The sequence below is a fragment of the Agelaius phoeniceus genome, chromosome 3 (assembly GCF_051311805.1).
Source record: "Agelaius phoeniceus isolate bAgePho1 chromosome 3, bAgePho1.hap1, whole genome shotgun sequence".
In the NCBI taxonomy this organism is placed as follows: domain Eukaryota; kingdom Metazoa; phylum Chordata; class Aves; order Passeriformes; family Icteridae; genus Agelaius; species Agelaius phoeniceus.
Window position 1 is genome coordinate 56,619,131 of NC_135267.1, and position 24,829 is coordinate 56,643,959.

General features: G+C 40.5%; 1 protein-coding gene across 1 annotated transcript in view; it reads right to left on the reverse strand.

Moving 5' to 3' along the window:
- Positions 1 to 23,879: 23,879 nt before the first annotated feature.
- Positions 23,880 to 24,829, reverse strand: part of MOXD1 (monooxygenase DBH like 1) — a 49,650-nt gene continuing 48,700 nt past the window's right edge. The window contains exon 12 of the mRNA XM_054630486.2: positions 23,880 to 24,370. Coding sequence (XP_054486461.2) covers positions 24,206 to 24,370 — 165 coding nt within the window. The 3' untranslated portion in view covers positions 23,880 to 24,205. The remainder of the gene's footprint in view (positions 24,371 to 24,829) is intronic.

The following is a 24,829-nucleotide window of genomic DNA, read 5'->3' on the forward strand; positions in this document are numbered from 1 at the left end:
GCCGTGGACTCAATTTGCAATTGCACATAGGCTGTGGACATGCACCCTCATGGCTGTGGCTGCAGCAGCTGAGCAGGTCACTGAAGCAACACCACCTTATCCCCATGTGCTCATCACCTTCTCTCTGTGGCCCCTATCCAACATCCATCCAAAATAGAAGGGACCATGTTAAGAATTTAAAGGAGACTGCCCCTGTTATTTTGACTGAAACAAGTTATTTGACTGAAACAAGTTATGGGAAGTCACATGCAGAGCCTGGCCAGCAGTTCTGAGGGGCTGGTAGCTTCCAGTAGCAGAGTGGGGAGGAGGCTGTGGCACTCATCTTTTTGTTGGCACAGCTGCAGCTGGAACAGGGCTTGCATCCATAGCCTTGCGCAAACACCAGCTGCAAGGGAGGAGATGACAGAGCCAGAAGAAATGCCATATGGGCATGTCAACACGCATGCAGCTTGAAGCAAAGCATCTTGGGCTTGCAGTGAACTTATTCCACTCCAGACAGCTGGAGCTCTGCCATTTACGTCTGTGGCAGAAATAATTCTGAGTTCTGAGGATGACTTGAGCTGCATTAAGTGAAAGGACTGTTTATCACACATCACAAGGTGAGTGTCAACTTGCTAAACCACATAATTAGATCATGTATCTGAGCCCTGAATTCTTACTTATGCACCTAAAGAAATAGATTGAATTTCATAAGCACTGGGAATCCAGGCATCTCCTGTTGACTTAGTCATTCCAAGGGCAACTGTAAGGTACCCAAATTCTGGGAAAATAAAACCATTTATATGGCCATGGAACCTACTTTTGAGTGTATTTATGTTAATCTTTTAGACTGCAAAATTGAATTCAAGGAAATAAAGCCTTTTTGGGAAGGCAAATTTTAAATGATGCCTCAATTATTTCAAAATACCACAAAATCTGTAAGAATACTCATATAGACTAGAGCAGCACAATTAGAGTGCTTTGGACGACCATGTTAAGATCTTAGTTTAGTATCATCATGGTTAAATTTCTTCTAGGTACATAATTTCTTTTCTACAGAACAAAAGCCACTTATTCCCATCAAATCCAAATCAGCTCCTTATTTCCAAACCTAAAAAGTGTCTCAATCACTTCAGAAGCTGTTATCTTTCAGATGCATGTAAGTAGACCTTTCAGCTCCTATGTTTAGTCATAAAAGAAAATACTTAAATAGCCAATAGTAACCTCTGAACAAAGCAATGACATTTTGCCTCTTCACTGATTTTACTGTATCTTTCACAGTATATTTAGAGGTGAAACTGGCCCAGTGCCAGGGATGGAAAGATTTGCAATGGTCTTGTGCTCTAGCCTCAGAAGTTTCATGAGAGTGAGGCAAAGAAATTATTCTCCCAACTTGGTGGTTTCTAGATTTGAACATTCACGGTAATGGAGATCCAGCTGTGTTTGGCCATAGCAATCCCTTTATCCAAGCTCAATGTGCAATTGGTGAGGCAGCTGCCAAAGGCTGTGGGGCACCATGTAGTGATCATGGTATAACCAGAGTGTGCTTCAATGTAGAGGGGGCTCTTGACCTTGGAAGGGACAGACAGGAAAAGAGAAGCAGAATGGGAAGGATGAAACTCTGAGTAATAGGGGATATAAAAAAGAACCCCAGGTAAAGTCACTGTGCATACTGCATGTACTTAAGGTTTTTTCATTACATCAAAACTATGTGCAATATGCTATAGCACACTCATTTTTACAAGCAAAGTTATAGATATTGCAGTATCTCACTTTCCAACCCTGCTTTCATAATCACTTTCCCATACGTTAGAGATGCCACAGTAAAGAATCAGATCTGCTGTACACAAAGTTCATATATCAGGCACCTGAGTATAATAGGTGGGAAAGGCAGCTCTGAACTGCTTTTATAATTTCCCAGACCCAGACCCAGTGTCTCAAAATGTCTGGAGAGATGAGGGAGCAGTTACTTGTCTTTCCTTCTTTATGTTCCCTGCAGAAGCCTTCTGGGGGAATATGTGTTGGCTGAAAGCTGGAAAGAATTATGATGCTTGTGCATTGCCCAGACAAACAGTGTCCTGACATGGACCAGGTCCTCCTGGTCCCCATGCCCAAAGCTTTTATTCTTTCTCCACTTGCCACATGATGTCATCAGGCATCAAGCCCTACCTTGAAAGCATGTTTGACCCAAAATACCTTTATTCAATCCATAATTTAACCTTAACACACATATAAATGTAACAATCAGTTGCTAACTTTATTGATCAACCAAGGGATGTCTATTACCAGGGACATGTCCTCTCAGGGACTGCTTGCCACTGGAAATGTATGAGAGCAGCATAAGGTCCTTTCCACCCTTCACCCTAACCTCTTTCTCATACCTTGACTGACCACTGCTATCCTCTGTTTCAGCATGTTCATGCTGTGCTGGGATACTGCCCAGGTCCGTGCAGATCATGTTTAAAGTGGACACTTTTGGAGCATCATTAGGCAAGGTCTTCCTAATTGAGCAATCTGAACATGCATTTGGTAGTGTTTTCCCATGCTAGGAAATCTGGTCCTTCTACATGCCCTTGTCTGTGTTTGAAAATCAAACATTCAGTCTCTGCTGAATCCTTGAAGTTCAAATGGAGATTCAGGAATGAGAAGCCTTCCCACTTTTAAGTGTTTTGATTGATTTTTGCAAATGCTCAAATCAATTCAGCATTAATGAATCAATAAGGTCCTGAACAGAATGTCAGTTATGGATAAATTTAACCCAAAATGTATTGTGGTTTGACTCTATGCTGAAAATATTTATATACATGATTGAACTGATTCAAGAACTACTGTGTTTAGCATGAATTAAGTTAAATACAGATATTAGGACTTGCCAGGCTGAAGTCTAAGACCTTGATTCAGTAGGTGATCTCCTCAGATGAGACACAATCATTGGGCATGATAGGTCCCAAGTTAATGTATCAAATAGGTCCCAACTTAATGTATCTAATGTCTGACCCTGCTATCTGAAGGGTCAGACAAAACATCCAATTTTGCTTAGTATTTGCATGAACTAGGTATGCATATCTGGCTAGTGACTGCATCTCATCTGACTCTTGCCATCATCTTATGTTATCATTCAATTTCTGACTCTGTGAGCATTAAGGTGTGTTCATAGGTGCAGCAGGTCACAGTTCACAGCAGGTCACAGCAAATAACTCCAACCTAATTGCTTTGGAAGTGTCTAATTTCCAACCCCTCTTGGAATTTACTCATCTGCTTTCAGCCATTGCAAGCACTTCCATTCTGTCAGATTTCTAAATCTTTGTGCAACATATCTCAGGCTGGTCTGCTTTGCCCATCTGATCTGGCAGGTGCTCTTACCTCTGCTAATGAAGTATCACCACAGTAGAAGTTCTTCTACCTTTTTGCCTCAGATAATATTCAGCTCCATCCTCCTCTTCCCACTGAACTGCAAGAAAAGCTCTGAACTGCAATGTGGGAGGTTCAGTCTCAATTCCATCCTCTTCTGAAAGGCCTTTTCATGTCCCAAGCATTTAAAGGTTAACACCATCAATTCCAGGCAATAGACTGCTCTGAGATCCTCCTTGATGATTTGAGTAATAAACTACAGTGAAATAACCACATGTTCATTAAATCAGAGAAAGAGAATGAACAATTTTACAGACTCTTGGGTCTGATATTCTCATGGCCAGGAAAGCATCTCACCTGCCATAATTTTTGACAGCTTGACTATGTTGCTGAAGGTTTTACCTCTGGGAGAGGAGCCCCTCTTCCATGGTTCACAGTTCCTCAAGGCTCTCCCCTGTAAAATGTTGCTTTTTTGCCATAGATTGTCTTGGGAAATCTAATACTCACAGTGGTTTAATGGTTATCTAGAAATACTGCATCCGGTTTTCAAATGCAAAGGAAAGGAATTAAATTTCACATTCTTCTCTCCTCTGGTCCTGTTTCTGTTAGCCCTCATATTATTGAAGAAAGCTCAAAATGGCCATTTCTGTATGAATTTAGCATAGCACAGGCAGCTAGGGATTGAAGAGAGTTGAGGATAGTGAATTCTGATAAAAAACCTCCTCCAGTTTCCTGCAGTTTGAAGATTGTCAAGAAGTAGAATTTCAGATAATATTTCCTCTGGTTTATTTTTAACCACACTGGCTTTGTTTTGATCTAGGTGATGAGGATTTAGAGCTCTCTACATATTGCAAAAGGAGAGTATGATTCTTACCTTTTAGGCAGTGGAGTTAAGACATCTAAAATACTAAAGCTGCATTACAACATTGAAAATTCCATCCTGAGCAGCAGATTTTTAGTTTAATTCCCACTGATCCACATTATTCTGGGTGCTTTTTTAAAGTTTATCTCTACAGCCTTCAGGGTAGGGATCTGCCATTCCATGTGTCTGCAGAGCAATATCTATTCATAGGGTTAACAGTAATAGCAAATGCAATGGCAGTCAGAAACTTACTATCAAATTTAGGTATATGAAGTATACCACCTGGCCTGGAAGCATTTGTTTCTCCTGCCTTTCCCCTCTGCATGTACTGTTCCACTTCATCTGAGAGCAAAAGATTCATCACTATCTCCCTCCAATGGTAAAGTTTGGTAATTTCTTTTGCAGAATGAAAAAAATATTAAAAGATATTACAGTACCCGTTATTTAGAGTTTTTTTTCTAGTCTGATGAGTAGAAAGAAAGACTGATGACTTTATAAGTCAAATACCCTTTGCAGCATGCAGTTGCTTCTGAAGAATGATTCTCATTTATTATGTATTTATTTATATATTATAGAATCATAGAGTTGAGCCAGAGGCTGAGCAGGAATTTCTATTCCAAACACCTGCCCACAGCAGGGCCAGCTGTACCCTCAGACCAGGATGCCCAGGACTGTGTTCACTCAGGTGTGGCAAATGCCCAAGGGGTCATTGTCCTCAGCATGAGAAAGCTTTTCCTTATGCCCATGCTGGACCTCTCATTTCACCTCAGGTCCCTTGTTCCTTGGCCTCCCCTCATGCAAGAACAGTGGAGCCCCTGGCTGCCTCTTCTCAACCACCTGCTCGTGGGTGCAGATCCCTCCCCCCGGCTAAACCAGCCCTGTTTCTCCACCTCTCTGCACAGGAAGAATGCCTTTTTTCCTAACTCTTCAGAGGCCCCCACTGAGTTTGTTCCAATTTGTCCATGCAATTCCCACAGAGGACCCAGCTGAAGGCAGCACCCACACATGGTCTGATGAGTGCTGAGCTGAAATACCATGTAATCCAGTGTCTGTGCTCTGGTTAATATAAGAAAAATATCAAGCCTGAGAAAGCTCTCATTGTCTTTCTTCCATGCTCAGGAGTGGCTGGATGTCTCTTTCCAACCTTTGGATGAAGGCAACTGTCAGGATTTATCTGATGGCCACAGGGCAGTTGCCTCTCCCAGGCTCTGCCCTCAGGGAGAAGAATTCATGTCAGTCCTGGCCCTTTACAGGACCTTTCTTTTCAGGGTGTGAAGAGGGGGTGGGCCAAGGCAGAAACATTCACTCAAAGCGTGTGTCTTTTACTGAAAACATGGAAAATATGAATGTAGCTCAGCTGAGAGCACAGATCGCACAAGTCAAGGTCGGGTCTTGCTGTGGTTTCACTGTTTCCCAGGAGAAGTTGCAAGAATTTCCATGCTTTTCTGATCTGAATTTCATTTGGAAAGTATGTAAATGGTTATTTTCATTGCTTTTACTGGCTTAGTCAGAAACTCATGCTGAGGAAGACAGGCATTTTCCAGAATTTTCACAAATAATAAAGCCATCATAGCTCACTCAAGAGATGCTAAAAGAGAGGTTTGACAGCATATCTGTGGAACATCTCAGTGTGGCAGAGCTACTGGTTGTCACAGCTCAGTGTGCAGCACTGGCAGGCTGTATGAGGAAGCAAGAGCTGTGCTATTGGACTCAAAAAAGTCCTTGTTAATAGCTGTGAATTTTCTTGCATCCTTTATTTTGATACCCTATTCTGCTCCTGGCTTTCAGCAATTTAGTCAGCAACATGGTAAAAGAAATATTAAGTGTTCAAGTGTATGCAGTTTATACAAAGAAATTCAAAGACTGTGCTCACAGAATTTGCAACTGATTTCAGGGATTAAAATTATGTGTTCAGCATATGTGTATATATGCATAAATAAAGACATTGAATAAAATTTGAGAGTAATTTACTCACAAAATCTAATTTGGCAAGATAAATTTTCAGTAGCAGCTCTGAGAACTGCAAGTCCTGGTCATTGTCACTGTCAATGAGACTGAAGTGTTACTTCAGCTAGTTAGTCTAGCAGAGAGTTGTCATCCATGAGATACTTGAACATTGTCACATCTTAAAAGGTAAATGTGCAAAAGCAGAGAGAGAAAAGAAAAAAAAAAACACTGCAAGCAGGGCCAAAGAAAGTAATTTTGGTGCCTATGGTGGCATATAAATTAGTTTTCCCTTCTTCCCCAACCCTCAGCAGACAGCAAGCAGCATACTCAAAGCAACTGAAGAATGAGGCAATCTTGGAGATGGGATGTGATTATATGAAACACACTGGGAATAAAATTTTTCAGCTTCTGTTTGCCAGAAGATGGCTGAAATCTTCATTCCCTGTTCCTTAGTACTTGTAACTCATGGAGGCTAGGATCCTGGTGAAGGCGGTCAGCGAGCCAGCCATGCCTGCTGAGAGGCACTGGAAATGGTTCAGTGTTAAGGCTTTCCCTGGTACTCAACACAAGGGCCACTTGGCCACTCTACTCCAGTACACAAGCCTGGGAGATGGTTCCTCTTCCCTTACCCTCCTAGAATATTTATTTCCTGTTGGCAAAGGAGCAGATCTGTCTTCTGGTTGATCCATAATGTGATTCTCTATCGGACGACCCAAGACCATGGCTCCGGGGACACAAATCAGGGCTTCTTACAAGCCCATCACTCTGAGCTAAATATTAAGCATGCAGTGAACTAGATGCTGGATTTCTTACTATCTCTTTTCTAATGTCTTTAATCTGATGATGCTATTGCCTGTCACGTTTCTCCTCACCTCTTTTTGTGATAGATCAAAATCCTAGGAACAGAATTAAGCCAAATCTAAAGGATGCTATACTTAAACTTCTTATCTGAAGAAAAATTCTTATCTCGATCTGAAGATCTATCTCCTAGTCTTTCACTGTACAGTCACACCATTCAAAAGACTCAACACACCAAAATTACATTATTTTACATATACATAGACTGAATTCAGGAACAAGCCAGTCTGTTAAACTGAAAAAAAAAAGGATGAAACATTAATTAATCATCAAACCATTCTAAATTGCTCACTCCTAAAAAAAAGATTATTTTTCCTGTTATTGCTTACTATTCCAAATAGTAAATGATAAATTTTAAACAAGTAATAATAGGAAACCCTAGATTTGTGTCAACAGTCTGAAGAATTGTGTGATTAAATATTTATGGTAGGTAAAAATATTTTACTAGAATAATTTCATATATTGCAGAAAGAAAAGGTAAAGCTGTCTGAAGGTCAAAAGGGAAAATGACATTTTCAGAGGAGGAGGTACATACAAAATTCAAGCTGGGACCAATATTTCCTAGTGCTATGATGTTCCTCTCTGTACATTTCTTATGATTAGAATTGCTTCATAATAAGCTCCCCTAGCAAAATTTCACTCTAAGGAACTTAAAGGAAAACATATGTTATTCTTAAACAAGAACAGAAAGAGTTCTTGGAAAGAACGCTTGCTTTTTTACTCATGAAGTACTCTTAGTGAATTTACCTGATCGTTTAACATGAGGTGATTTGGGGACATTTGCTTCTTTGATATCTTTTAATGACACACAGTAGGGATTGCTTAGGTGACCAAATATTAACAATAAATTTTCTTAACTATGCAGAACTTGCTAAATGGGCAGGTGCTCCCTCAATGTGGTACATTCCTACCTCTATTCTAATCTCTTTTTTCTACATCACTTCAGTTCCTAAGTATTGCTGAATTTTATTGTTTCTGGGCAGAGATCCTGTTTAATGTGTCTGAATACATTTCAGCACAGTAAGAGTCCAACCTTTCAAGGAGATACATTATACCTTATTCAATATACAATTTATAGTTTTTATAGTAGATGACACATTAACAGAAATACATTCTAAAGGTGTTTTTTTCCAAAGAAGCAGAGAAAATGAGAAGAGAGTCTGAAGGAAATCCTGCACTGAACAACCAGGGAAAGGTCTGCCCGAGTCCTGCCATGGGCGTCTCTTAAACACATTATAGCACATAGTGTTCTCTATGGCAGGATCCCACAGACATATGAGAGCACAAATATTTATTTCACAAATTTGGACTCTCTGGTGGAACATAAACATTTTGTATGTTGCCTGTAGCTTATTATCACGGATCCAATGTTACATTTCTCAGAAATCAATCACCTAGAGTGCACTTTGTGCTGAGATCCAGGGTAGGCAAGGAAAAATAAGGCTGTGTATTCCAATGATTATCCAGATGCAAGTATAGGTGTATCCCCCAGGAGCTTGCTGGAGAGCCCTGAGTGCCTTGACTGCAGGCCAAGCCATTGGTACTGTGCTGTTCCTGGTCCTTTCCTCACATTCACATCCAGCCCTGGAGCCTGCTCTGCCTGGGCTCTCCAAGAGAGCTGGGTGTTCTTGGCCAAGGAGCGGGTGTTTTTCCACAGCTGGGACAGGAAAGGCTCAAGTGGGTACTCATGAATGGAGGGGAGTTGGACGGGTCTCTGCTGCTGGGAGGAGGTAACTCCTGGTCAGGGGTAAGCTGTCAGCAGAGGAAGAGAGGTATGCACACGCCTTTCATGGAAGGAAAGACAGGCACCTTGGTAGGAAACACACCCATTTCTCCACGGAGAAGTCTCATCACTGAGATCCACTTGGAGGTCTCAGCTGGCAGCCATGAAGGGTCTTTTGTCTCACATGTATCCACAGATATTTACACACTGGGGAGAATGTCATGTGTGATTTTAATTTGAGATTCATTGGAGTGAATCACATCTAATGTAAATTAGTTGACACTTCTTTACTTCCTCAGTAATTAGAATAATAGAATAATTAAAGGCACTACTTCTCCACCCACAAGACACACTTTGAACCATCCCTCTGCTGTATATTTGAAGAATATTCACTCTGACCACAAGAAGTATGTTTTATGAGTTGAAACAAAATATCCCTCAGTAGTAGAAAAATGTTATCCAACTGACTTTAAACCCACGTGTGCATTGGACTCTTTAAAAATGTATGGTATGACTTTTATAAACTGACTACAAAAAATTTGCAATTTTTGTTCTTAAATTGTTGCCCAAGAATAACTACAAATCTCTTTTTGTGTTATGACACAACATAACAGAGGAGCTTTGATTTGTGATTTTGTTTTCTACAGACCATATTCCTCTCACCTTTTCTGAACCAGACATGAATAAATGCTGCAGTTTTTCATGGTCTGCCACAGCTCACCAGATCACTATCTCTGTTTCAGTCCTATTCTTCAGCCATTTTGATTCTTGCCTGCAGTTGTGGTACCCACAGCACAAATCTGGGCAAATTCATGAGCTGCTCTAATGTGCAGTCTCCCATCCATGATATTACCAGACCTTTCTATTACCCAGAACTGGCCAGGAACAAACCACTCTTTCTCACTTGTATGCCATGGGTGTCAGGAGAGGTAGAGTAAGGCACTGAAAGACCAATTGTGCTAACTTTATATTGCATGTGAGAAATCTCCTGAGGTTATATTTGGGAGAAATTGAACACTGTTGGTGTTTATGCAGGCATGCTAAGAGGCATTGATGTCACTGAGGACCAGAACCTGGCTCTCTATTCCCCTGATTGTGCTGAAAGCCCAAAGAATGAATTAATGACACTCCTACTGATTTCTTATGACTCTAGGACCCTGCAGCTTAGGAGAATAAAAAGAATCCCATATTGTACCTTGATGAGAGAAATTATATGATGAGATGAAATCTTCTATGAGGTATCAGTACTAAAATTTGGATTAATGCCCATTAATATATAATAAGGATGAGTCAGGAACTGGCTCCTTAAGTCTCTCAGTGATTAAGGGAAGTAGTAAGCTTATGAAAACATCCAACATTACCAACATAGAGGTAACCTGATTGGCTGCTGCATCCCTTCAGTGTTGACTCTCAACTTTACCACCTTAAAAACTTGCTATTATTGGTAAATTCTGCCACTTCGCTTCCCAGCCACTTTCTAGAGAATTTCTGGATATGCTGAGCACAGATGCTTGCAGAACACAATGGATGACGTCTTCTATTGTGAGAAGTTGGCACAGCTCTCTTGGTATTAAAATCCTTTTAGACCTGCAGAGACACCAAATCTAAGTACACAGCTGTGGCTCATCCCAGCAGTTATACCCCTCTGTCATGAAATAATCACCAACAGTGTCTTAAAAATATTTGTCACTCCTTAGATAGGTGAAGTAAGAGAAGGATAGAGATTTAGAAATCATGAACAGTGCAATAGATTTGAATAAGAAATTATATTTAGAGTCTGTAGGCTGATTTTTAAAGGTTGCATGAGTCAGTAGTCATCATGAGGCTGAATCAGATTTCTTCTGAATATATAGGAAGGTATGAGGAATTTTTCAAAAATTATTTTAGGTTCCTCTTGCCAATGCTTTTGAGCACCCAGTTTGGGTGTCTGTCAGAAATCCAGAGCATCAAAATTCCCTTCAAAGAAATGAAATTGATAAATGATCAGTTACTCATTTCATTAAACAATCAGTAGAAAGATCATCTGACACTGTCTTGTGAAACTTCAGAAAACCAAAACCTTGAGATGATTACTGTTTTAAATTGTTGTTTTTGTTGTTCTTGTTAATTGTGGATGTAGCAGGTCATCTGTCTTGAAGAGGATCAAAATTCACTTTTAAAATAGCCTCTGAGATTCAGTATGTTTCTTGTATTGATTTAAGATTGTACTTTTCAAAACTTCTACGACTTCTACAGTCTACAGTCTTCTATTTACGTGGTCATAAATTAATTAAAGTGAGATTAAATGAAGTGCAATTTCACATGCATTAAAATAAATTGTTCTTCAACACTTGAGATTAAAAGAGAAACTAATTTAAATGAAGAGAGTGGTTAAAGCTCTAATTTAAAATAGGTGTAAACCAATTTGAAGATAACAGACCATCTGGGAAAGCTCAGAAGCAGAGAGAACATCTTGACTGAGTCTGCATCCAGGTGCAGAGGGCCAAGAAATTTCAAGGAGCTAATGACTGATTCAGGCTGAGTGCTAGTTAGAGACTGTCAGATATCCAGTCTTTTCCCCATCTTTAAGTTTCCAGCCCAGAGTCTCAGCTGGCAACTCAACCTGTATGCTGCCATCCTGCTTACAGTCATCCAGTAACACACTGTGATATGTGGTGAGGGAAACAGCATCCTGCAGATAATGAATTGTTGGTTCTTCAACAATGTGTGTGTGTGTGTACATAGAGAAAAATAGACTGTAGGTGATATGAAAAGAGAGAAAAAGACAGAGAAACAGAGAGGAAAGAAAGCATTTGCCATTGATTAATATTTGCTATGAGGATAGCTTCTGTACAGAGAAAATATTTTCCCCATCAGACTGCTTTGGGGTTTTTTTTCCAAACTGTAGCCTGAAGAAAACAGGAAGAAAGAAACTGAAAATTTTTCCAGATATCATACCAGGATGCCAGCCTTTTCCTAGGTCATCATATCAACCTTGCTGATTGTTCAGCCCACTGCGATCTGCGTAAGTTGTTTTAACAGTTGTGTATCAACAGCAAACATTTGCCTGTTGCCTTCCTGTGCCACTGAGCTCTTCTCTTTGCCCAGGAACTCCTGGCCAGCTGCCACAGACAGTAGACTCACCATCTTGACTTGGTCATATTTGTTAACTCACTCTAGATAAACACAGCTGATTAGCAGCAGCAGGCATCCCTTACTCAGCTACTTTTCCTGACATGCTCCATACTCATGAGGTGCATTGTGTGATTGATTTGCAGGGTGGCTATCTTCACAGGGCTCTGGAGAAGGACGCAGTCAGAAAGTGTGAAGAGTTAAAACACAAGGCTCCAAAACAAGCCCTGTGAGCCTCTACAGCTCCTAGGAAACAACCTTTTCCACATTGACTGATGAAAGCATGAATTAACAGACACAACCTTAATTAATTCACTGTCTCCAATGGAAAATGACATTTCTTGGCTTGCCAAAGAAAGGAAAGAATGTGAGTTTAAAGAAGGGAAAATATTACAGCTAAAAGGGCATAGTTATCTTCAGAGATGGTGATTAATTGCCTGGGAAATACATGGTCTGAGAGCTCATGTATAAATGTTTAGTAAGCACCCAAAACCAGTTCATAACAAATTCCCTTGAACATAACTTTTGCCATGCTTGCCAGTTTTGCTTTTATCTTAAAGATGCACGGATGTGTTGCATTGAAGCCACAGCTGCAGAAAGGAGGAGTGTCAGTGACTGATACGGGTACCTGGCAGAATTGTTGCAGGGAATAGAAGGAAGAGATCATTCTGGCAGCCCCTTCCTGCCCTAATGATGCTTCTCATCTGCAGTGACTCTGGGTCATTCACATTCACAAAAAGAAAATCTAGAGAATGAGAGAGCCAAACAGTGAGTAAAATGATTGCCTGCTGAGGTTTGGTCTGCCTGCTGTCTAACCCTCTGTCACTGCACCAAATGATTTGTCTTGCATTGTCTGGTTTGAATTTTTCTTTCTAATGTGCTGAGCAGGACTGTTAAAGCTCCACTAAAAAAGTCCTGCAAGAGGAGAGTTCGTTTGATAGGTGCTGATTGGTGATCTCCAGATACTACCAGAGGTCTGTTGTGGGAAGGAGAAAGGAGTATTTTCACCACTGACAGCTGTAGCAAAGTCTCTATTAGTTTTATTGTATCTGGTTAAAATAGTTCTCAGCTGGGCTCTGTGTGGAAGTCAAGGCTACACATTGCCCCTGTTTTTCACCCTGAATAGGGATTTTGTTCCTCAGATCCTCTGATGTCATGAGCTCAATTTTACTCTTGATGCAATGCCCACTTGCTTTTTCCCTGGCTGCCAGCAGCACAGAAACAGGCACACAAGGATGAGGGAGCCCACGTGTCCAGTCACCTATCCACCAGGGCATAGGGCTGAAAACAGAAAAGGAAGATGAATAGAAAACAGTCCAAAACCCAGTCCAAAAGAGCTGAATAAAGCTACAGAACTGGACAAAATGGTCCCTCTTACCTTCGGACCTGCTGTCTCAGCTCTGGAGGCAATAACAAGCTGGCTTTGTTTTTGTGATCCAGCCTCTGGTTTGTGGGAGAAGGCTGGCAGCCAGAGGCCCTTGCCCCATGCTGGCAAGGGAGCTGGGGAACGCTCACTTCAGGACAGTCAGTGGGAAGATGGATTTAGGCATATTGTGCAAACCTCTATAAGTCTTCTTTTTTACCATTTTTTTGTTATTTGGGCAAGTATGAACCTTTCCAAGGAAGGGGTGATACAGTAGAAACACCCCTGTAATATTTTTCAAGTAACTGTTCCCTACCCTACTATTTTAAAAAAGAAATTGATAATCTATTGTTGGCATATGCCCTGGTCTACTGAAAAGTCATTTGAGAATAGAGCAGAAGAGGAAGGGAGGCAAACAAAGTGATTTTGATATGTCATTTTCCAGGTGATTTACATTCCATTATAAAAGCACAGAATTTGTTAAAATTTGCAATTGAATTAAGAATAAACAGCTGTGGGAGAGTCTGGATAAGCCTGCAAGAAACTCAACAAAAATACTGAATTTCAAGTTTTTTGTAGTTCTCACTTCTAATAATCTCAGTTCAGAAAAATCTTCCCAGTTCTTCCCCAGGTAATCAAGATGTTGAAGAACAGAATGATAACAGTGAGTGGTAATATTTTATATTTGCTTTTGAAAAGTTCATTAATTTGTCTCAGCTACTGCTATATATGTCCACAGAAGATGAGTTAGAAGAGAGGTAAATATCAGCATTGATTAAAAAAAGGTGCAAAAGAATAAAAACATTTTTGTTGAATTATTCATCATTCCATTGGGATTAGTCTAAAACTGCTGAACAGAATCAGTTACTACCAAGGTTTCCCCATCATTTCCAATTTGCAGGTCCTGTTTTCAGTAGCATATAATGTTTCTGAATGCTTCATTTGGATGAAATTTTCCATGTCTAGTGTCTGCTTTAGGCTGCTTTGTTTGTGGAAAAAATCAGCCAAAATGATTCATTGGTTTCCAAGTAAGAGGTTAGTTAAAAATACATTGTTTTTCACACAGTAAAAATGTTCTGATCCCTTTTCCCTGAAGGCACTGAAGTATCCCTCTCATTTGAAACCTGGGATTGGGCTTGGCACAAAGGCTGAAAGGAGAGGGGTACTCAGTACAGGTGGGCCTAGGGAACACTCTAATATATAGGAATTAAATCAGCAAGCCCTGTAGTTTCTCTTCACTGGGCTTCTTCCAGCAGATGTCTGACAAATCTGTTGTTGGCTCATTCCTCTTCTGCCTATCACTCCTGTGCAAGTTCTGTGCAGCTGTCTGCAAGAACCAGGGAGCTTTGGACTGTATGCTTGGAATGCTCCCTGGCTGACCAAAAATTGCAAATCCTTCTGTATCCTTGTCCAGGAGAAACTGAATTGTGGGCATTTGGCTGCTGGATTGTCAACACCTGGGAAAAGCAGCTGGCATTTCCACGGGCAGCACCTAGCAGCTTCTGTCTGATTTTCTTTTCTTGCTATTTTTAAGGATGAAATTGCAGGGGGAAAAAAAGAACATATTCCAGGTTCTTTTCATCTGTGGTTTGTACAAGGTGTCTGCCTTATCAGTTGTAGAGAATAAACACAGGGAAACATGAATAATTCTAAGAACTGGCTGGCAGGTTTTAAGCAATGCACCAGCTGCTTATTCAGCATAGGAAAAAGTACATTGTTATGTGTCTCATCTCTTTGCACAGAGGAAATACAGAGGTATGGTGCTGGGGAGGAAATCCTAATAATCCATCATAGAAGTGGGGCACTTCTGGGAGCCTGCTGGGCTGTGTGCTTGTATGGCCATGCCTGGCACTGCATCAGCACATCCTGTCCTGGCTTCCCACCCAGCTCCACTTTGAATTATTTCCTTCTCTCTGTGTGTAGGTAAGGGGGCAGAAGTGTCAGGAGCTGGAGCAGGGTCACGTCTCCAGGTACCAGCACCCAGAGTGGGAGAGGGTTTATGTGTCAGTGTGCGACTATCAGACGGTATTACACTGGTTTAGCTGCTGAGCAGAACAAGGGGTTTGCCTGGGAGTTGAGGGGGATGTCTCTGTGTGTGTTTGAACACCAGCAAATGAAGCAGGGTGGTGGGACCTGGGGCCTTGTCTGTGCAGGGGACAACTATCAGAGGGATTCCCATTACATATATGCAAACATTTCCCACTGATGGGTCTTCATCATGAGCTGCTGGGGGAGGGAACAGGGTTAGGCTGTTTGTGCTGTCTGTGCATGTGCAAGTGTCACTGTTGGTGTTGCTTTTTGGGGTCAGTCTGTGTATTTGCATATAATGCATGCCTCATGTTTGTGCAGGTGTGCCTGTTGGGGATGCACGCTCAGTCTTGCCACTGGCTGGACTTGGGGACATGCAGCAGCAGCACCTTCACCCCTCTAGGGATGCCAGAATCAGCAAACCCAAATAGTTACGGTATTTCTAAATGCAGCGTAAGCACCCTGTGTGCTGATGGGAAGGTGAAATGGACAAATAAAATAGGCAGATAAAATCAATAAAAGTATTTTAATAGTTTCCATTAGGTGACAACTGAAATGTTGTATTTCAATAATGCTGTCATTTAATAATGCTGTATTTTAACCCCTGCGTCTCACACAGCCTATCATTTTCTTTAAACAGTGATGGGTGTTTGAGGCACTGCTGGCTGCCAGAAAAGCAAGACCAGGACGGCTGCAGAACTCGAGTAATTCTCCCTCAGTACCACAAGATGGCAGGACCTTAGTTTTAAATCTTTTCTACTTCTGCCTTATTGGTTCTGCTTTTTTTTTTTTCCTGTCATTTTTGGGTTGCCTGACACTCTCGGATACTGCTATTTACATTGTTAAACTTAGAAGGTGAGTATGAATGATGTGTCTTTAGTGATGATTCTTTGTCTGCATAGCAGCTTTGCTTTAGCTCTGGAGGGGATTGAACACTTTAAAAATAATTCTGCTTTATAAGTATAACTTGGTGTAGGTAGGTGCACTTTTCTGGTTCTGTTTTTTGTACCAATTTTTCCCTTTTCTTTCTGGGAGTAGGCCAGCCACTGCAAATAACTTTATACTGGTATAAATTACAGATATAACAGTTTACACATAAAATGTTCCGTCTTTTGTCCCTGTACAACACCTTCGTAAAATGACTTATTTTTTGAAGAAGGCAGATGCTTAGCAGTTGTTGGGGGGTTTTCTACTTCTGTAAAGTGCATTGATAGTGCCTGATTTCAGCTCTTCCCCTCTGACCTCTGCACCTGCACCTGACACTACATCAGCAGGCACTAAACCAGATGGGTGCTGAGGATGGGGTTCTAATGGCTGAGTGTACTTTGGGCCTTCCCTCCTTTCCTTCACTGCCACTGAGCTCTCTCTCTTGCCTGGGAAGGCAAACAAGGCAAACAGCAGGGTTTAGGGTCGGCACAAAAGACTGGTTAACATGAGCTCTTTGTTTCTTCCAGGGTATGAAGTGTCCCTTTTATCGAAAAGCTTAGAGCTGATAGCATGTGCAGATCTCTCAGAGGACAGCAGAGAGTGCTATTCAATAAGCAGTTATTTTTTCAGTCTGGTTCTCTCTTTTTCAGGTTTTAAAGCAAAATCGAAGAGGAAACCATGAAAGATTTTGGGGGGGGGGGGGGAAGTGGGGGCAAAAAATATTTTATTCCTTCTGCTAGGAAGGAGCCCTCCCTCCTCTACAAATTAAGATGGATGTGGTCAAAAAAAGACATGAAGAACCTCTCAAGTTTGGCAAGTCCATTCTCCTGCCTGGGTATCTCAGCTGTCCATTGCTTCAAGGCTAGCAGATGGGCAGGGGGTAAGACCACAGCATATTGTGGGGAAACTGGCAATTACCCGCTACCATACTAGAAGTCAACACTTTAAAATTCCTCCTCTGACTCTGCTGCTATCCCACTCTGTAGGCAGGAGCAGGAGAGAATACTTCAAGCATTTGTCGCAGCCGAAGAAGCAAAATAACAATGTCTTTGTGTCAGAGAGAGTAAAATCCGTGGCTTTAAAAAAAAAAAAAAGACAAAGAAAAGTGAAAACCTTTCTTAGTAACACCATCATTAGCTGGGATCTTGTGTTACCTGTTTTAAGGTAGCTGAGGACTAGAAAAATTCTAGCTAGGGTTAGAATAGGAATAATGGGAGTGACAGAGAAAGGAAATTATTGTGGTAAACCAGCTGGGAACTAAATCCAAAGAAATTAAGATATCCCTTAGTCCAACAACTACTAATAGAAGGAGAACAGCAATATTTGAAAATTGGGAGTTAAACTTTGAAGAGAATGTTATATAGATGGATCTATTTTACTCTCCCTGTTGGGGTTGAGGCTGACTAGAGAACATAATCTGTATATTTTTCTAATATGAAATCTTTTCCTTACCTTGCCATTTCAAAAACTTTAACCTGTTGCAATGTCATACAAATATTTTTTAGGGAAAAATAGTGAAACATTCTTAAAAACCCTAATCTGGTTCAAAAAAACCCCAACCAAAAAAATAAAAAACCCAGAAAAGAACAGTTTCTAAGAATCAACTTTGGCAGACAGATACTAGGCCTTTAACACAGGCCTAGTGATAGAAAAAGGAGGTCCTTAGAAAAGGCATGTTTTATCTTTCTATTTACAAGGGAAAGATCTTGTCTGGTTACCAAACTACCTTCTGCCAAGACAGGAATGTCCCTCAAAGGGGAAAGTTTTTGCCAAATCTAAGATTACCTGTCCCAGATAAAAATTGCTAGGACTTCATATAGGAGAAGAACAACAAGATGGACAGATTTCATAATCTGAAACTCTTGGCTACTTGTCTTTTCCAGCCTTCCATAATTTTGTTTTGCCTAATTCTCCTCCCAATAAAATCTCTTTAATAATTTCTTTACTTCAGCACTGTTACAGTCTCTGTATATATGTGGGAGTTCTCTGTCTCCCTGTGGTATCCATTTTCACAGATTTATCCATCATCACCCTGTCTTGAAGGGTTTGGAGACATATTCCTGGTAATGGCATGGATACACTACTGAACTTGGGACTCCTTAGCTCTGTTCAACACCTTAACTATGAACTCAGGTGTTCTTTCCATCCATCATGCTTTTCAAAAATACCAACAAATTTCATATTCAGTGATCATCTCTCTTCTCTCTGTAGCTCAGCTCTTCCACACCCTAGCTAAAAAGCACTAACCTTTGGAGGTATGTTCAGTTGGACACATCTATCTTTAATTTTTTCCCCATGGTCTGGTTCCTGAGATGCCTTTCTCAACTTTCTGACCTACTTTTCTCTGTCTTTCCAGCCTTAGAACACTAACTCCTCAACTGCTGAAGGAGGAGGAAGATCCATATAGCTCTATAATGGATTTGTGTCACCTTACATCAGCAGCGAATCCAACCTGCCAAGTCTAAAAATGTGTCCAGGTTCAGTATTTCACTTAGAGTCTCCCAGAGAGGCACAATCTGGGAATAGCTTCACCCAGATTTATTACATGATGCTACAAATAATGGCCAACACTCGAGCAGCTTCTATGTTTTGCACAGAATAGTGCAGATTTGTTATATATAAATTTACTGTATTCCCCAGAAATCCTTTGCAAGGTTTTGCACAGGTTATCAAGAAGTTTTCAAACCTTATCCTCTAAAACACTTTAAGACATCTTCTAAAGACAAACTAGTCATGCAATCTCAAGACAACCTGTGAGAAAGAAAAATATACTGCACAACATCCTCTTTTAGACCTAAGAGCATAAACTCTCCAGGAAACCAACAGGAGACCCACAGAAATGCTATTTGTCTTTAAAAAGTGGGCATTTTTAATGTATTTTCTCTTGTACTGAGAATTTGCGATCATAGGCATTTGAGATTGTCACATTTTTCTTATTTCTTCATAATGCAAAATGTTTCACAGTATCATGTCAAGCTTTAAGAACCTTTTATTCTCTGGGTCACACGTTAGAGCGGGGAAGGAGTTAGCAGCTTGGATTTTGCCAATTTTTCTCTCAAGAGATTGGAAATTTTTAGTGAAAAATACAGCTATGTTTCTTAAAAATCACTGCAAAGAGGGAAGTTTAAATCATGATTAAATAATGGCAATGCGCTCAGGAAACACTTGCTCAAGCCTCTAAAACTAAAAGACATAATTTTTCTTTGCCATAATTTTGTAACAGCGTTGTAAACTCTACAACTTGTCTGGTCTGGCGTCTCTAGTGAAAGAAGCACATTCAGCTCCCAGCTGGTTTCTTGCTTGCTAGGATGCAAGAAACTCAGCATTTACAAGGTGATGTATATGCAACCCAAGGGAGACACCCATAGGAAAGGAGAGAGCAGCCTCACAAAAGGCAATTTACCTTGCCAATAAGTCTCTGAGTCTCCAGGAGTATTTACACAATCTGTTTGTGTTTCACAAGCAGAGCTTTCTGTCCCTCAGAGCTCACCTCCACAGCACACTGTTAGTTGCCATTGGTAGTGCAACTGCAATATGTTGTCCTAGAGTGGATGTGAAGCCCCAGATTTCCTGTTACAGGAGTCTGTTGCATGCAGAGCAAAAAGACATTTTCTTGAAGTAAATATTTTTCTAGTATGCCCAGAAGCAGACTGTAAGTCACATTTTTAGTCATCTTAAATTTCCCAATGTTTGCCTGGTGCCTTACCATTTTCCTGTAAACTGGAAACACCACAAAACTAAAAATTCAATCTATGTGAATAGTCTCCTTTGCTTAATTTGATGTGCAAACATAAATTATATTTACATTTTTCACCTAGGTGAGTACCCTAAGCACCAGGCCTTAGGTGTTGGGTGATAGGGCAACTGCACCTGCACCACCTGCACTTTGCAGGGGCTGAAGTAGGGAAACTCCATGGCTGTACCCACCCCCAGTGTCCAGTGCAGGACACTGGTGAGGGGATGGCAACTGCTTGTGAGGGCACCCATGACCTAGGGAGAGCTCTCTGGGAGTGGAGGAAGGGGGCTAGAGGGGCTTTCTCTGTCACAGTTGTCATTTTCTTCTCCCAGCTTTACCCTCTGCTAAAAGGTTGAGGATGTTTGCTCTCTCTCTCTCCCCCTCACCCTTATAGGAGACACAGATGTACCAAAAATCAGAAATAAGAGGCAAAGGGCAGAAGGAATGAAAATTCTTAAACATTCCAGTAGTAATGATTGGTCTAAAAATAGTCACTTTCTGCTTGATGGGAGGAAAGAGGAGAATGAGGCCAGTGTTTCTGCTGGATTTTGTTTATTAAATTTGTGCCCCTATGGCATCTGGGATAATATGGCCAAACAGGCCTCTTTTAAACAAGCCAGACCTCCCCAGTGAAAGGAATTAAGCCCAATACAGTTGCACTCCCACAGCTGGGATTCAGCCTCTCACCCTTGCACTGGTCCACACTTGCACCCTGCCAAGATGTCACGCTATGCAGCCAAGAATGGGCTGACATGGGGTTGTATAGATGCCTGTATAGGGCCTCCAGCAGGGGAAATGAGATCAGAAAATGACATTCTCCTCTACAGGGACAAATGGTATAGCTACGTAAACACCAGTGTTCCTATTTCAGATGTCCTGCATCCTGTTTTCACTACACACAGGCAAAATCCCAAATGGTTGTCAATTTAGATGAGAGGGATATTTGAGGAGAGCCACATGTTTAAATGGAAGATCTGTAATGGATAAATAATAGACCCAAAAGGGATTAAATACTATAAATAGTACATCTATAGATAGTCTGCAGGTGATAGGTGACTGGATCATTTTGTGAGGAATATTATTAAAACAGAATGGGATTTTCAGCAACTATTGGAGAATGCAATCCACCAAATATTTAATACCACTAAAATATTTACGTATCTGGCTTCTCACTAGAAACTTTTAACTATTTTTTTCACACAAAGAAAAGCATGAATGACATAATTGTTAAAATAATGTATTGTGTGTAGTCATTTTTGTGCTCATCATCTACAAGTCATAGATTTTCCAATGTATACACATCTTCACCACCATGGTTTGCTTGATAATAGTACTTACTGTATATGCTATTAACTATAACTATTATAAATGCTTTGGGTAGAAACACAAAGACCATATGCTTTACTAGAGCTCAATAATGAGAGAAAACCACAGAGATCTGTGTCTGAGAGCTTTTTCCTGTGCAGTGTGACTAGGTGTGTGCTTGCTACATGTTTTTCTTCAGTGACATAGAGTTAACTCGTAGCATTTCTCACTTTTATCCTTGTTTGAATTCTCAACAATTTCAGACTGGTTTTTATTTGTTTTCTGGTTTTAAGTTTCTGTAATAATGTGTTCACATCTGTCTTGGATTCTTTTATTTGGAAATATCCCAGAACTCTATCACCAATTTCTCTTTTTATTTACCTGTGAAGCAAAATTTTCCTTTCCATTCCCCCAGAAATCATAAAACACTTGTGGGTTAAACAAAAATGAGTGTTTAGTGTATATGACAGGTCTGCCTGATATGCTGGCAGCTATCTCTCACAGACATCCTTTCTGAGCTGGCTTTGCTTTACATCATCTTGTGCCATACTGGATAGCAAAAACAAACACCCATCTGTTCACGTGTTCCTAGGATGGGTGCCCACAGAAAGGAAATCCCTGTAGATAAGAAACTGCATCAAATCAGAGAACAGACAGAATGGAAATTAACCCTAGATCTGATTTATATGTTTTGCAAATCAAGTCAACCCAGGATGGATGCCAGTAGTAGCAAATGAGACACAACACTGCATGTGAAAGGGCTCCTCTATCCAACACAAAAGCTCTTTTCTCATTTCATTGCCTGTTATTTTTCCCCTTGCTCCCTGAAGAAAAGCTGTTAAAACATGCCTAGATTAGGGATGGGTTTGAGCATAAGAAAGGCCAAGGTCCCTGCTGACTCCTGTTAGAATAGGATGCATCCTAGACTTCATGATATCTTAGTAGATGGAGGATGCCCCTCACTTTTTTTACATTCAGAAAAGATCTGTAAAAATAATCAGTCAGAAGACTTTTCTGCCTATAATTCACCATGACTACTCTTTTCAACCAGTTATATTTGGGACTACAAAACAGAAGAACATAGTTCTTCTGGCAGGAAGAAGACACCTACATAGTTACATTTCTTTATTGAAACTTCAGGAGCTTAATCCCAAAAAAACCCACATGCTATTTGGCATACACTACTTCCTTAGTTCATCCAGAACCAAAGGGAAGAATGACAGAATATATCACAGTCCAGGTATATTTGGAGCAAAAACCTCCCCAACAATGATAAAGAATTTTCCCATGTAGGAGTTTTTCCAAGCCAAGTACAGATACAGCATCAGAAGGATAAAGCTGGCCTTGTGAACTTTTACCTTCATGGCCCACCTTAAACTCCCTTTATGCATAAGTTCTCTAATGAGATTGCTATAGCTCCTAGAAAATTAATCTACCCTTGATTAAATCTTTCATCTCTACTTGAGACATGGAGCTGCTTCAGTGCCTCTCTCCTGTCAGCTATCACATGCATTGCAATTTTGGCTACATGCAGAGGAGCCCTACCAGCTCTGTGATGCTTTCCTTTTTACTTTTCAAATTCAGAGAAGACAGATGCCAGATCCTCTCCTCATCTTCCTTCTTATGTGATATTTCTTTGCATAAAACAGCCTGCCCTGCTTAAGAAGAGGAGCTGCATGGAGAGCTGATATCAGTTGTTAACAGTTAATGAACAAAAATGGGCAGAAAAGCATTTTATCTCAGCTCAGGTTCTTGATCTGCTCTGGACTCACCACACTGCACAGAAGTGCTCAATGTCATAAAATGTACATAGCAAAGCCTGTGTGTAACTAAGTCTACAGAGGTTAGTTGTAGAGCAGGTGTTGCAGAGATCAGGGAAGCACTCTCAGCGTCCAGACTAACTTATTTTTACAGCCACACTCCAAAAATGTTTATGCAATACTGAAAAAATTATAGCTTACTGTAACTGCAGTGGGGCTACAAAAATGAATGTTTTTTTTTTCAATGTTCAGTCCTTTTCTACTGTGTGGCATAATTTCACTGGGGAGCAATAAATTTTGTCTCTTTCAGGAATCTTCCCTACCCAGCACCATCTGAGTTGAAAAGTTGCCAATTTCTGAATATAAATAAAACTTTGTACATATGAGACAGAAAAACAACCTCTTAATCAGCAGTTTGGCCTATTGCAATGCTCAGCATGTGCTAACAATAGCTGCTGGAAGGCTCAGTTCCCTGTGCATGGCAGAGCCTAAATGTGAGATAAATCTTTATTGCTCCTGCTGTCCAGATCAAATCTAGAAAAGGAATGCCTACTTCTCACCAAAGATTTATTCACTGTGCAAATATCTTAGGACACAAGCAACGCCCTGAACTACCTGGGATCGGGAAAAAGAAATGCCAACAAAGCCAAAGGATTTGTACAGGATTCACAATGAGGAGATTTGGGGTTCTGCCTGTGTTTTTCATCCCTTTAGCACCCTTAGTTCTCATATCTCAGGAGCTAAGATGGTTTTGTAGTGTGCTGCTCCCAGAAATGTCCAGACTGAATGAATCCTTCCCATAGCTTTATGGCACATGTCAGCCAGACATGCCCAAATTTATGTTTGCAAGTCCTGTCCATATAGCAGTGATTTCATTACCTGCAGATAACAACAATCAAGGCAAAATAATACAACACAGACCAGGCTGATTGTGGTTAACTAAGTTGCTTTTAGTTTATTAATTTTACCCATATACATAGATGACTTTGAAAGCACCACATGAAAGAGGCAGGACAAAGTATAAGAAAATGGTACAGGAAAATATTTCAATATGCAATGTGTCAGTGTACCTACTGTATTTCATACATATTTTACATTGAAAACCAAAAACCCCACAGTTTCCAAAGGATGTACACATTTTGTTTTGATCCAGCAAATGTAGTTCATTAATAAGTAAAAAAATAAATCTACAATAGCAACAGTGCAAACACATCAGAACTTGCATGGCATACAGAACACAGATGAATAAAAATTATTATACAAAGGGCTCAGTGTTTCCTATGGTACTGGCTGTGATGTATACAATACACAACAGGGTAAGGAATAAACTGCAACTTAAACAGGAAGATGAACTGCATATTACTGGCTCTGTCTTGTATGGTCGCTCTATATCAGGAGGTAAAGCTGTCATGCCTTGGATCTGAAATTAAAATAGCAAAAAATTATCAGAGTTTTGTCACATAAGATTAGAAAACTCTTTTTGCTCTCAAGATAATTGGCAGCTTGCCTGATAGTCTATTGATAGTTTTGTACTTGGGCTGTGATTGTCACTGTGGAAACATCAAGCTCAGTAAAAATATGAATATACTGCATGCCAAATGATCAGCCAGTGTGCATATCCAACATTCTCAGCTCGAGAGCAGCAGTACACACTGGCATCCTCTACAGTCAAGCTAGGATAGACTTTGGTTGGTTTATTTGAGTAACCTTATTTTGCTTTATGGGGTTGTTTGGCAGGTTTGGTTGTTGTTTTCATCTTTCTGTCAAATACAGACGAAAGCTGGCAGTGTCACTCTGCTGTGGGGATATAGGATGATATTTGAATGTGTTCATTTCTGAGTGCAAGACTCACACTTGCACGTACAAAACAGCTAAAACT